This window comes from Hyaena hyaena, unplaced genomic scaffold, assembly GCF_003009895.1.
Source record: "Hyaena hyaena isolate Hyena2069 unplaced genomic scaffold, ASM300989v1 scaffold_108, whole genome shotgun sequence".
NCBI classification, from domain to species: domain Eukaryota; kingdom Metazoa; phylum Chordata; class Mammalia; order Carnivora; family Hyaenidae; genus Hyaena; species Hyaena hyaena.
This window is the reverse complement of record NW_024080741.1, coordinates 3,326,943-3,340,871: the sequence shown is the minus strand read 5'-3', so window position 1 is coordinate 3,340,871 and position 13,929 is coordinate 3,326,943. Positions and strand designations below refer to the sequence as shown.

The window sequence follows — 13,929 nt, the reverse complement described above, 5'->3', positions numbered from 1 at the left end:
ACGAGGCAGCAGAATCTAATTAGGGAGAAACCATCCATCTCGAAAATCCAGTTGGCGATTACAGAGCCTGCAGAATTTTGTACAAATTCTTGTGTTTTCCTCTCATTCAGCTCTACTCCAGTCATGTGTGGGTGTGGGTGTGTGTGAGAGAGACAGAAACAGAGACAGAGACAGAGACAGAGATAGGGAGGCAAGTAGAGAGACTGAGAGGGACTGATTTTAGGGGACCAAGAAAACCCTAGATAGGATTTTTTCTAGTAAGAGCTTCTCTCTGCCTTCTGGAGACTACAGCTGCCTGAAGAAGGTGCCAGGGGGCAGTGGTGAGCCTGAATCCCTCACTACTTTTCTCATCCAAGCCACTAAGCAGACTGAGCCTGAAGGTGCTTCCATTTTCTCTTCTGGCAAATAGCAGACTCGTTGAGACTCTTCCGGCCCAGGGTCTTCATTCTGTGCTCAGTGTGCATGGGGGGCGGGAGGGGTGAGACTTGGGAAAAGGGATTAGGCCCTTCCAGCGATCTCGGCCCTCCCAGCCCTGGTGGGGCATCTGCTTTGCTTCACCCTCACTCTACAGTTGAAAGACTCCAGATGGGATTTGGATTGTTGACAATCTTGAGCACAACTGTGTGGAGTTACCAGTGCAAACACTCGGGATGCTTGGGAAGACACTGCGGTGGCACAGATGGAACAGGAGACCGGGACTCAAGGCCTGGCTTCTCCTCTATACTCACACCTTGGCTATCTGGATGCCCACAGACTGGTCACTTCCTTGCTTTGACCCTCATTTTCTTCATATGCAAAACAAAGGGGCTGGGAATACATGAGCTTCTTAAGCTCAGTCTATGATGGGGAGGAGGATTCTTCCTCTCTTCACATCTGCCTTTCACCAGATTGTGCAAACTAGGAGACATACTGATCAGACCGCTGCCCACCCCCATGGAGACACGTGAAATCAGAATGATTAGTCTCCAAGGCCAGAGGCATTTCTAAGTTCTGCCTTGAGTTCAAGCTTCAGAAATTTCTTGAAAGTGTAGAAAAATGCCATTTGTCCAAGGACAAGACTATAACATTTAGGGGAAGAAGAAGCTACTCTTTTCCTGAAATGATTTCAGCACCCCCTGCCTAGAACCTAGAAGGTTGACTAGATGACTTTCTGAGACCCTCTGAAATATGAAGGTATTCTGTGCCTAAGTGAAGGCAAAAAGGAAAGAGGGAATGGGAAAGAGATATTTTGACCAGCATTATTCTGTAGCAGGAAGGCCTTGGCCTATGTGTCATTAGCTAGAATTCCAGTGGTACTGAGCATTAATGCTTTTCTCCAGTGTGGTACCTTAACTCTCAGTGTGCAAATCACTTTGTGAAGGTTAATTAATTTTCACAGTCCCTGTGGGAGCCTGGCAGAGTAAGTTATTGCTAACTACATCTCACCTTCCAGTTCCCTGCAAATAATCTGTAAAGGTCTCTCTGAACCTAAGCCTGTACTTACATGAGAATCACTGTATCTCCACCCTTACTTCCTTCTCCCACATCCCTCCCTAAATCTCTAATACCACGCACATGCCTATATGCATTCGCACTTAAGGGCCTCCTTTAGACAAGGGGCATCTTCTACAGTCAGACACCCTGGGTGACATTTTGCCCGCCATGCTGGACCTGGGATTTTTATCCTGGCTTTCACTAGGACCCATTTTTTCAGGTCCATCATGCCCTATGGCATCCTCAGTGTATAATTTTTGCTTCTTCCCTTCACGGTTGAAAATCTCTCTTTTCTGGACTCAGCCTCTCTAAACTTGTTCTCAGAGAACTCTATCATCCTCCACACTACTAGAGTAGGGGGCTTTGTCCACTTCCTTCCAGGAAGGGTTCTCTGGTCACAGAGTTACTATCAGCCAGAGCCCAGGAAGGCACAGTTGAGTGGGGTCTGCTTCGCACATGTGACTTCTTACTCCTCTTCCTTTCCTCCATGCCACATTAGCATTGGACTTGGTGTTCTTAGATGCCAAAAATCCTGGTGTACAGAGCCTATTCCATAAGTCTAAATTCTTTTACCCAGAGTGTTACTTTACAAAGGACTTAACCAATACTTAATGTTGATGGCTCCCTCTTTCCACACTTTGTCTTCTCTCCTGAGCCACCTCAGGTCTTGTCCTTCCCTAAGTCTTCTGTTCCCTAATGTTGCCCCATGCTCTCACACATCTGCTGCTGCACGATTCCCCTTCAGTCTCTACTTGCCCCTTGGCTGAAATCTGAAGATTCGAATAAGAAAGCAGCAGCTCTCGAAAGGGGGTCCACAGCCTCTGGAGAATCAGAAAACTCATTTACTTAGAATGTATTAAATGCATATTATATGCTACTAATTGTGCTAAACAATTCTGCATGCAATATCTTATTTAAACCTCACAACTTCTCTCTAAAGTAGGTATTACCATCTGATTTTTCAGATACAGAAAACCTCAGGCTCACTGAGGATATGTGACTTGTCCAAGGCCAGAAAGCTTGTAAATGTCAAAATCAGGATTTGAACCACAGCCTTTTTACTCTGGGTCTAATGATGAATTCTGAGCCAACCATAGCTGTCGGGGAGTGGGGGGCGGTTGTAACAGACTATACTGGAATATGCTAGAGGCACTATCCAGCCTCTAGCTGGATATACTCAAAGAGCAAGAAAGCAGAATAAATATGGGTGCTCATGACTAACTACTCTGCTGCCTCCTTCTACATTTGTTTCTCTGTCTCACTGAGAGTTCATGTTTCTTTCTCTTCCTTTTCTTTCATCTCCCTCTTCTCTGTTCCTCCTCCCCCTGTAGCTCAAAATGACTAGGCACAGATAGCAGACGGGGATAATTAAATAAACACTGGGTTGTTGGGGAGTGTTTTAAGGATGACTAATAGAAGATAAATGGGATATTTATGCCCACAAGTTATTAGTAGCTCAGAGAGCTTTATTCCAGATTGCTGCCCTTGTCTCTTTCAATATTTTTACCAATGGCAAAAACAAAGAGAGATAAAGAAGAATATGTTGTAGTAATAAAAAATGTTCTATCCATAAGGAAGAAACAACAGATATAAACTTTTATGCCTCAAACAACATAGCAACAAAATAGATAAGGCAAAAACTTTTAGAGAAACAGAGGTTTGATAAAAACAAGACTTTAGAGGATTTTAACAAACTTATCTAGGATTTGATACATTAGTCAGGCAAAAAGTTCATTACGTATGTAAAATATTTACAACTATCAATGAGCAAGTTTAATTTAAGAGATAAATGTAGAGCTGTGTGCCACACAGTAGAATACACATTCTCCTCATGGAAGTTATGCATGTTTTTGTCTACAAAGGAAACGTTAATAGGTTCCAATAAGTAGATACCTTACTAGTATATTATTTTTACTATAATACAATAAATTAGAAACCAGTAGTTTTTATATTAAAAACACTCTTCTGAATAACACTCAGATGAATTAAGTCATCAAATCCAACATATTTTTTACCTTACATTATGATTGAAATTTTTAAATACCAACAAATATTGGAAGGTCATTGAGTACACTAGATGACCAGTTGGGATCTATTAAGATAATGTCAGCCTGGAAAGACAGACTGAACCTAACAGAATTCATCTGAGCTCTTGCTCTGGTGTCCAAAAAGCCAGTGACAGAAGCACAAAGTGGAAGAGATATGATTCAGTAGCACCATCTTTAAAAGAAAAACAATCACACAGACTTAAGATTTAGAGGTTTTAGTTGACAAATAGGTTCAGCATTCGTCAACTGTGTTGTGGCTGCCAAGAAAAGTTAACGTGATCTCAGGCTGCAAGAACAGATATGCAGTGTCGAGAACAAGAGAGGCATAGTCTAGCTCTAAGCTCTGCTAATCAGACTTGTTACACTGGGCATTCAGTCTGGGGCTCCATGGCTTGAGGAAGCTAAATCAGGGCACATTCAGAGAAAAGTAAAGAGAAAGGTGAAGGGACTTACAAAAAAGAAAAGAAAGGAAAGTCCATGTGAGATGTGGTTGGAGGAAGTAGAGAGGCATGGCATGAACCCAAGGCAGCCCCTTGAAGTCTTAATGCTGTTTTCAAATATATAAAGGGTTTTTATGCAGAGGAGGGATGAGGTCAGAGAAAGATATATTTCTGTAAGCCAGAATATTCCAAAGATGAAAGCACTGTTTAGAGATCCAGCCAAGTTTCCAATCGCTGGAGGTGTTCTAACCTACTTTGGGTAAATACATGGCAGGGACATTGTGGCAAGGAATTTAGCACTGGGAAAATAGGTGATTGGATCAGACGAACCTTCTAATTCTGAAATTCTTCACTTCCTCTGGAATCTGGTATTCCTCCAGTACAGTCATTCCACGGGCTACTGAGTGAGGTATCCAAAGTCCTAAACTGATTTTGTACCGATTTTCAGCATTCACATTTTGAGCACAAACCCTGTGGGTGACAAAAATGTCTGAGTGTTCCTAACCTCGTTGAGACAGCCTTGCCCAAATGAAACCATTCTTCAGGATTTTCTTCATTTATTTTTAATATCTGTTTGTTTGTTTGTTTGTTATTTTGAGGGAGAGAGCGCACAAGAGCAAGAGCACGCGCAAGCGGGGGAGGGGCGGAGAGAGAGAATCCCAAGCAGGTTCCACAGTCAGCACAGAGCCCAATGCGGGGCTCAATCCCATGAACCATGAGATCATGACCTGAGCCAAAGTCAGATGTTTAACCAACTGAGCCACCCAGGGACCCCAGTTTTTCAAGATTTTAAAAGTAAATCGTCCTTGAAAGACATCTGATATTCTAAGAGTTCAGAGAAGAGGCAGTGAGGGTTAGAATAGGTGGGGAAATCCTCATAGAGAAGACTATAAAGTATAGGTGTATGTCAGGCAATATGAGTGGTTTTAGAAATTGTGGCAATATAGATGTATATAATAAGCAAACATGATTGGTTGCCTCTTTCCTTTGGTGGAGGAATAGGGTGTGCCCACTGGAATACCACATGCCACATGTGCAGACCTATTTATTTATTTATTTATTTTATTTCTAGGAGAGAGAGAGAGAGAGAGAGAGAGAGAGACAGCGTGAGCAGGGGAGGGTCAGAGAGAGAGGGGGATACAGACTCTGAAANTGGGCTTAGGGCGTTCTTGTTGCTCTGCCTCTAGTTCCTTTAGGTGAGCTGTTAGATTTTGGACTTGAGCTTTTTCTAATCTCTTGAAATAGGCCTGGAGAGCAATGTACCTTCCTCTTAGGACGGCCTTTGTCGCATCCCATAGATTTTGAATTGTTGTGTTTTCATTTTCATTTGTGTCCATATATTTTTTAATTTCATCTCTAATTGCCTGATTGGCCCATTCATTCTTTAGTAGGGTATTTTTTTTTTTTTATTTCTAGGAGAGAGAGAGACAGCGTGAGCAGGGGAGGGTCAGAGAGAGAGGGGGATACAGACTCTGAAACAGGCTCCAGGCTCTGAGCTGGCAGTCAGCACAGAGCCTGACGTGGGGCTCGAACCCATGAACCACGATCATGACCTAAGAGGAAGTCGGACGCTTAACCAACTAAGCCACCCAGGCCCCCCATGTGCAGACCTTTTTAGAGAGTCTCTCTCTGTTACTCTACTCACGGCCACTGCAGAGCTTGCTGCAGACACAGGCTTCGGGCTCAGTGGCTTCTGCTCACATACAGCCTGCGTCTCTAATGGATTGATCCGACAGGCACTTTTATGTACGAAGCTTTCCATTCTTCATCTTCCTGATTGCCTCTCACCTTTACCAAACCCAGCAGCACTTTTATCCTTGAAACTAAGGCCTTCCTCCCCTTTGGGAAACAACAGGCCTTGCCCTCCACAGCCATGATAATAATTACGATAATAAATAATCCCTTATGTTTATGTAGGGCTTTGCCATTCCAAATGCTTTTCACGCCAGCTCTCTTGTTTGTTCGTCATGCCGGTGCCGGGAGGGACTCGGGGCAGGTGCTGCTCTGGGACAAAATGAGGTCAGAGTGTTCAAGGTTACACTAAGGATATGAGCTGATTCTGGAGTCAGAACCTAGGTCTTCTGAGCCCTGAGCCGGTTTAATGGTATGAATGATGTGAACAGCACCCTGATTCTCCCCATTCCTAGGGCTCATGTGTCTGACCCAGGCTGGTCATGAGTCAGTCAGTCCTTGGGATACCTGGATGGCTCAGTTGGTAAAGCATCCTGACTTTGGGTCAAGTCGAGATCTCACAGTTCATGAGTTCAAGCCCAGCACTGGGTTCTCTGCTATCAGCACGGAGCCTCCCCACTCTCTCTCTCTCTGTCTCTCAAAAATAAATAAACATTTTAAAACAATGAGTCAGTCAATTCCTGTGGGATTCATCCTCTGAGAACCTTTGAGCCTGGCCAGTCCCCTAGGACCCCAGCTTTATTCAAAAGCATTTCCAGAGGTTTGGTTCCACAGATATGTCAGGTTGAGCTGGACCCAGGCACATTGAGGCTCACCTGGAATGCCTGGGCTTCTCTGCAGGGGACCAGCCTCTGTTAGTGAGGTCTAGAAGTAAGCACCATTCAGAGGCTACCTCTACCTTCCCCCCATTTGGTTTTCAGCAGTCTGCAAAATTACTTACTTCATGACGAGAGAACTGACATGTGGGCATGAAACACAGTTTATTAATTCAATCAAATAAAACTTAGAGCAAAGTTAATGTAACATAGTTAATGATAGTGTAGAATTGGTTATTAAGTACAAGGTAAACAGCTTCTATAGATGGCTGTAATTAGTATTGCTTTATTAGAGCAAATCAGCTTTTAAGTTTCTCCCATCTCACTCTATTAAGTTTCTCCCATCTCAGCTTTTAAGTTTCTCCCATCTCACTCTATCTCAGTATTTATATAGTTGCGGTCACTGTCTAAAGTTATCTAGTACCTGAATTTCTTCAAGCATAAGGAAGATGATTGCAGGGACCAAGCAAAAACTTTCCTCCTGAAAGTCCCTCCAAACAATATTCATTTCTGTCCTTGAACTGTTCCTATTCAACAGCCATGCTTTTCTTCCTCATTCCCTCCATATTACCTTGTACTTATTATGGGTTGGCTCATAACCAAGGTAACAGTCCAAAACATCTGTCATTTACAAGAAGAAATTTCTTACTCTTAGCCAGCAAGACATTTCCTATACCCAGAATGGTAAACACAGGGCCCCATCTCATGGAAGTCTTGGAGAGCTGTCATCTTTTTGCTCAGCAAAATATGGCCATTGCCATACTCACTCAAAGGGTTTCTGGTCTTAGGAATATGGCCAGGAGAGGGAACTTGGAGGCTTCTGCTCTGATATGTGACCTTGGCCATGAAGACTTACATCAGTCCTTTGTCTGGGTCAGTTTTGTGGTTTCTACTGAGCTAGAAAGATGTCAATCAAAATGGCTCCTGAGTCATGCTCAGTCATGTGGTTTAAAGGTTCCCCAGCAGGTAGCAAGTGAGGAACGGACATGCTTTGGTGCAGCAGGGAAGGCTGGCACTGGATTGGAGCCTGAAGTGGACATGAGGCAGTGGGGGTTGAAATGAAGGGCTCATAGGAATAAATACATTCCCATCCTTGATGTTTTGTTCAGAAATCTCCCAAGCACCTCTCAGAACAGAAAACTGGACCTATTTCCTCAATTATTAAAGTCTTCTTACTTGAATAAAGGACAGAAAGTGCTTATCACTGTTTGAGTTTAGAATGGCAAGTGCCAAAATCTGCAGTATGTGTGTGTTCAAAGCAGCCTTGTGAGCCAAGACATCAGCCTGTTCCTGAGCTTGGATTTTCCTTAACAGGTGAGAAAGAAGACAGGGAGGGACTGAGAAAGAGAGAGCCCTTTGCCACAGGTTAGAGAAGAGATGTAACTGTGCAGGGCCCTGGAAATGGGAATACTTTGGAGTGATAACTTCCATCTCAGTTCAAATGTTAATACCTCATCCTTCCTGTTTGAATTTGGAGGTGGGGTGGGAGGAGGCATTCAAAGAAAGATATATCTTGGGAGAGCATGACAAACAACGCCCGAGAGGACCTATAAACCTTGCTCTCATAGCCGTATCTGTCTTGGTCTCTATATAGGAGCAGAGTACCCAGGTATTTCCTTCCTGTCCTGCGGTGCTCTTCAGTGTAGGGAGAAGATGCTGGAAGGAGGATGAGGGGGTCTCATTATCACTGCCCACCTTTAACCAGCCTGCCCCTTCTCATACTGTCTGCTTGGGGCCGTGTGCCTGAGATGGCATGAGCACTGGCCAAGCATGGCCCTCACTTTCTTCGTAGGGGGCGTGCCTTCAGTGATTGTCAGGGTCATGGAATCTTTTGTGATCTAATGAGAAATGTTGATCACATAGAGTTCAGCACACAATTTCGGGAGAGCTGTCTGACAGTGTCCTTCAGACAGTGCTGATGGAACCAGGTAGCATCCACAGTGAGAAGGAGATAAACCAAGAGCCCAAACAGGAATGAAGCCCACACAACACAACTTTATGCTGTCTACAGGTGTAGGGATGAGGGTACAATGGGGAGGTGCATCCAGCAGAGGCCAGGGGGCTTGCTGTTGAAATAAAGCAGAGTTAAGGCAGATGGAGCCGGGGAAGCTCACTGAGGAGTGCGTGGGTCATCTAGGAGGAGGATGAGGTCCTGCTGGGCCTCTATGGCCAGCTAATCCTGAGGAACGAGTCCTGGAGCCTTGGTTCACCTGACCTACACAGTCATCCCCGCAGCCTCAAGCCTCTGATGGGATTCTGGTGCCCAAGCTCCAGGACTTGCTCTGGGGGATAAATGAATTCCAGTATAGTCATCAGACTCTCCTTCTGCCACCTCTGCAGGAAAACTGCTGCGTATGATGAAGAAATCCAGCATCTCTACGAGGAGATGGAACAACAAATCAAACATGAGAAGGAACAGTTTCTCCTGAAAGTAAGAGTCTACACCGGGACTCGGCTCTGAGTGCCAGGTGGAAATATTGCCTACTCTGATTACCTCCCCTGGTTAAAGTTTGCAGTGCCCCCACCCATGGCACTGTGGATACCCTGTCTCTCTGCTGTATTTGTATTTTTCAAGGCATCTGTCACCTTCAGATGTGACATTTAATTTCCTTGTTTATTTTTGTTGATTATGGTCTGTCTCCTCGTACTAACACATAAGCACCGCAAAAGCAGGGATCTTTTTTTTTTTAAAGTTTATTTATTTTGAGAGAGAGTGTGTGTGCTAGCAGGGGAGGTGCAGAGAGAGAAAGAGACAAAGAATCCCAAGCAGGCTTCCCACCATTAGCGCAGAGCCCGATGCCAGGCTCAAACCCACAAATGTGAGATCATGACCTGAGCCAAAACCAAGAGTCAGATGCTTAACTGACGAGGCACCCAAGCTCCCCAAGAGCAGGGATCTTTATCTTTACTTGTTACTGTATCCACAGCACCTCAGCCATGCTTGGAATACAGTTGGTACTCAATAAATACTTACTGAATCAATGAATGAATGAACAAGTGATGAATGAATGAACTAATGAACAAAAGGATGAAGGTGCTTGTGCTTACCAGTTACAGCAGCTTGGAGACCGGGTCTGACACTGGCTGGTCCCAGACCTAGATGTCAGGCCCACCCAAATGCAGTCCATTCTACTCCAGCCCCTCTAAGGGAACAATCCTTAGAGCCCATGCTTCCCATCCTTTCCCTTAGACACCAAGAAAACTTAATGCCCAAGACAAGTCAAATCCTGCCCTTCTCAGACCCCATGGGAGAAAATGTAAAACTCACACATCCTGCTCCTCCTATCAGCCTCTAAGCCTGCTGTTTGTCTTGGGAGGTCAGAATCGGTGAAATTCTCTCCTCTTCCAAACAAGCAGGGTCCTTTTGGGAACATTTTTATGAAACAAAGTTACAGGAAACTCTCTTACCCATTATTCAATTATCCACATAGTGGGTTCTCAGCAGAAAAGTCATTGATCTTGAATGGTAGCTTCAGGCTGCCTTTACAACAAACCCAGGAACTGGGTGGATTATAAACAACATTTATTTCTCACAGTTCTGAAGGCTGGAGGTCCAAAATCAGGGGGCCAGTGTGGCCAGGCTCTGGTGAGAGTCCACTCCCTGGTTCTGGCTGTGGCCCTCTTGCTGCGTCCCCACGGAGCAGAGGGGGCAGGTGTGTGCTATAAGGACACTGATTCCACTCACCTGCTTCCCACGTCCGTGGGGTCATCACCTTGGGGTTAAGTTTCAAGATAGGACTTCTGGGAATACAGCATAGAGACCACATTTTGCACTGCCTCTCAGAACCGAATCTGGGCTATTACCACAACCCTTCCCTCCTCGTTAATGCAGGTTGGTTTGAACCAGTTTTTGATTATATGCTGATTTGGATTATCTACACCAAGGACCTATTTATTATCACAGATACCATTCAATGCTTTCCAGAAAAAGCTGGTCATATTCTCCAAACCCCCCCGTACCCATTCTTTTTTAAAGATTTAAAACATTCTGCCTGCCTCCTGCCCTTCAGCATGGTTGGATGAGTAAAAGGCAGACAGAACTCACACACCTGTCACCCAGCAGACCCTAAAATAGTTTTCTGAGAACAGCAGACATTTTTTTCCCCTGCAGTGAGAGAGCTACTCCCTTTACCCCCAAATGATCTATGCTGGGCCATGACTACAAGTCAGAGGTCCTAGCTAATGAAAGAGACGTGCTTCCGAAGCAAAAGGCGGGCCAAGGCATGGGAACTGGGAATGGGAAGAGGTGGGAGGAAAACTTTCAAGGACACATTAGTATCGTATCATGTAAGGGGATGGGACCACACCTTTGTACCCTTTACCCCCACTTCTGCTCCTTCCCCTTCTCAGTACCCCACACCTTTCAGGCCCAGTGCCTAGGTTTCTGCTTTTTGCGTAAACACAGAAACTGTTGAAATGTGTTTGGCTTTGCAGACACAGGCTTTTGCCTGGTCACAGCGTGAGGACAGTGGTTTGATAGTTTATGACAGCATGTGAAGGGCCAGGCCTTCTGGCTCTACATGTAGCAGTCTGTTTGACCATGAGAGAAATACCTAATGACTGGCACACTCCAGCTCCAGGAAAATAGACCTTCCTCGATTCTCTGTGCTGACCAGGGCTATCAGACACTCCGCAGGCCCACCGTCGGGATGGCGGCATCTGCACTAGAATCCTGGAGCTGCCCGCCTCCCCTGAACGCCTACTCTGTGAGCGACAGCCGAGCTGAACAAAGCGGGTGCCTCGGTGAAGGCATTGATGGTAGGAGCTGCCCGGTCAGACCCTGCCTCTGCCGTTGCCTGGGGTTGACGCAAGGGTGATCAGAGGCTGTCCCTGAGCTCCAAGTACCTGCCTGAGAACAGGCTGAGGACCAGGTAGTATCATCAACAGAGGATGAGCCCAGGAAATAATCCTGAGCCTTTGAATGGTGGTGTTCAAAGGCCTGTACCTGGAGAGTGATTGGATGCCCCCAAACCCCTGGGGCTGCCATCACGCCCAGCCTCATAGACCCTCATGTGCAGCCCCCCAGGCAGGTGGAATCCCAGGGGCTCCTGTTGTGAGCTCTATGCACGTTATAATGGTTTCTTCTCTCCCTGCAAGTTTTGCACCTTCAAAACTTCTGCCTTCAGGGGAGTGGAGAGCTGCAGGTGGCCTGCATATTTTCGTTTCTGTCCTCTGAACAAAGAAACGATGATAGATGAATGAAGTCAAGGCAGCTGCGTAAGGCCAGGGCTGGAGCCCCCGGTCTCCTGACGCCCAGCTGAGGGACCTCACAGCAGACCACGCTCTGTGAGAGTGTCAGGCGTCCCAGCAACCCACACGGTTTTCTCTGTACCCCACCTCAAGCCCCTGCACACTGCATCAGCAGCTTCCTGAGCAGGGAAGCTCAGCTCCAGGGTGGGAGGGGAGGGGCTGCGGAGCACAGGGGCAGAGCTGTCACAAGAGCAGGGCTGGGATGCCTCAATCATGGCGGGACACGGCGAGGACCTAGACCCTCAAGGGAAAGAAGGGATGCCCTGTGTTTCCTAAGGAAGGAGCAGTATGAGGGATCAACTGACTGTACCGAAAGTGGAACAGAATATCCACATTAGAAGGATAGCCCACCCTCCCCCCAGTTTAGAGATGGGGAGATGGAGGCCTGAGGTTCTCTGTGTTCGGAGGCGCACGGGTGGGCGGGCAGTGCACAGTCACTGGTAACGGTCACACGTGGTGGGACTTGGGGAGTTGGCATCACACCTTCCCGAGCACTTGTGCTGTCTTCGACCCAGTGGGCCTCCCTGACCAGCCGGGCAGGGCGCTGAAGCCCTGGAAGGTTGTGGGAAGGGCCCCAAAGTCCAAATGGATGAGTAGGCCCTGCTGTTGAGCAGGTGAAGGTGGGGGACAAATCCCCATCGCAAGGGCACTAGGGCCTCACGTGTCTTCTCTCTGGCCCGGCAGGACATGGAGAGGTTTCAGGCCCGCAGTCAGGAGCTGGAGCAGAAGCTGTTATCCAAGGAGCAGGAGCTGGAGCAGCTCGTCCAGAAGCAGAAGCAGGTGTGCCTTTGCCGCGGTCTTGGAGCACCTGGCTCCTCCTCACTCCACCCTCTCCCGGCCCCTGCCCTCTTCCCCCGTATTCACTTAGGGATTTGGCTTTGTTTGTTTGTCTGTTTTTAATCGGAGAAGAACCATTTAGGTGTACAAAAGATAGCATTTTGAAACCACAGGTGATCCCAGGATAAAGCCTTTACCTCTCCAGTGCCAGGTGTTCAGTTGGGAAGAGTTGCCAAGAATTCTCCCTCGAGGCATCTGAAAACATTGTCACCTAATGAGGCCCAGGAGCCATCAGAATGCCAAACGTTCATTTGTGTCCTGCATCCTGGGTAAGAGGAGAGGGGGATGCTGAGGTACAAAGGACAAAGTCACTAATGCTTTGCGGGAGGCGACAGTGATGTCTTCCCGCGGGCGTGGCTGTGGATACCGCCAGCCGGAAGAGACTCTTCAAAGATCAACTTGCCCATCCCTGTCCCTCTGACGCCCCTGAGCCCCCAGGAGGCAGTCTGGGCCGTGCACTGCGTAGGCCGGTGTCCAGCCACCATGGCTGCCTAATGACCCCAGGAAGACTGATTACCTAGGCAAACGTCACAATCACAGACTCCTCTGCAAAGTGAGGGCTCATGGGGGAGAGAGGCCAGGGTGCCACTTGTCCTCTCGTTTTGTTTTGTCTGGCACTAGAAGGAATCCTGCCCTGGATAGACCCAGACACACTGCTTCTGTTTGAATAGAGAGGGCTATTTTCAGCAACACATTAAAATATGCTCGAAGCTCCCCCACGCTGAGGCTGCAGACTGTCCCACTCCTGCTGCTCCCTGACCTATGCATTTTGGTTTCTTTCTGTTTTTAAAATAAATTCTTTTTTTTTTTTACTTTATTTATTTTTGAGAGAGATGGAGACAGTGTGAGTGGGGGAGGGGCAGAGAGAGAGAGAGAGAGAGAGAGAGAGAGAGAATCCCAAACAGGCTCTGAGCTGTCAGCACAGAGCTGGACATGGGGCTCGAACTCACGAAACCGTGAGATCATGACCTGAGCTGAAACCGAGGCACCCACATGCCTCTTGGTTTCTTTCTTCTGTAGCAAAATAATTTCCACTCGAGGAACTGCCAGCTGCCTTCCCATTACCCTTCCACAGCCACCCCTTTCTTCTCCTACTCTCTTCCCCCTCACTATTATGCATTAAGTTCTTACCAATTAGACTTATCCCTCAAATGAATGATTGCCACTCGATTTAATTACTGCATGCTTGCCTGATTACACAGGAGCCTCTTGAGAATCACACAGAATTCCTTGTTGCTGTCTCCTCTTCCCCTCGCTGGCCGCATTTATTAAACTAAATTTATTATGATATATTTGCTTGGTTTGATTCCTCCTCTGGTGAGAGGGTTAGAAGCTTTGCAAGGCAGAATCACCAACCAAGAAACGCTGCAGTTA

General features: G+C 46.7%; 1 protein-coding gene across 1 annotated transcript in view; it reads left to right on the top strand.

Moving 5' to 3' along the window:
• CRACR2A (calcium release activated channel regulator 2A) overlaps window positions 1-13,929 on the top strand; it is a 113,217-nt gene that overhangs the window by 59,532 nt on the left and 39,756 nt on the right. The window contains exons 6-7 of the mRNA XM_039236358.1: window positions 8,809-8,899; window positions 12,403-12,498. Of these exons, the coding sequence (XP_039092289.1) occupies window positions 8,809-8,899; window positions 12,403-12,498 (187 nt within the window). The remainder of the gene's footprint in view (window positions 1-8,808; window positions 8,900-12,402; window positions 12,499-13,929) is intronic.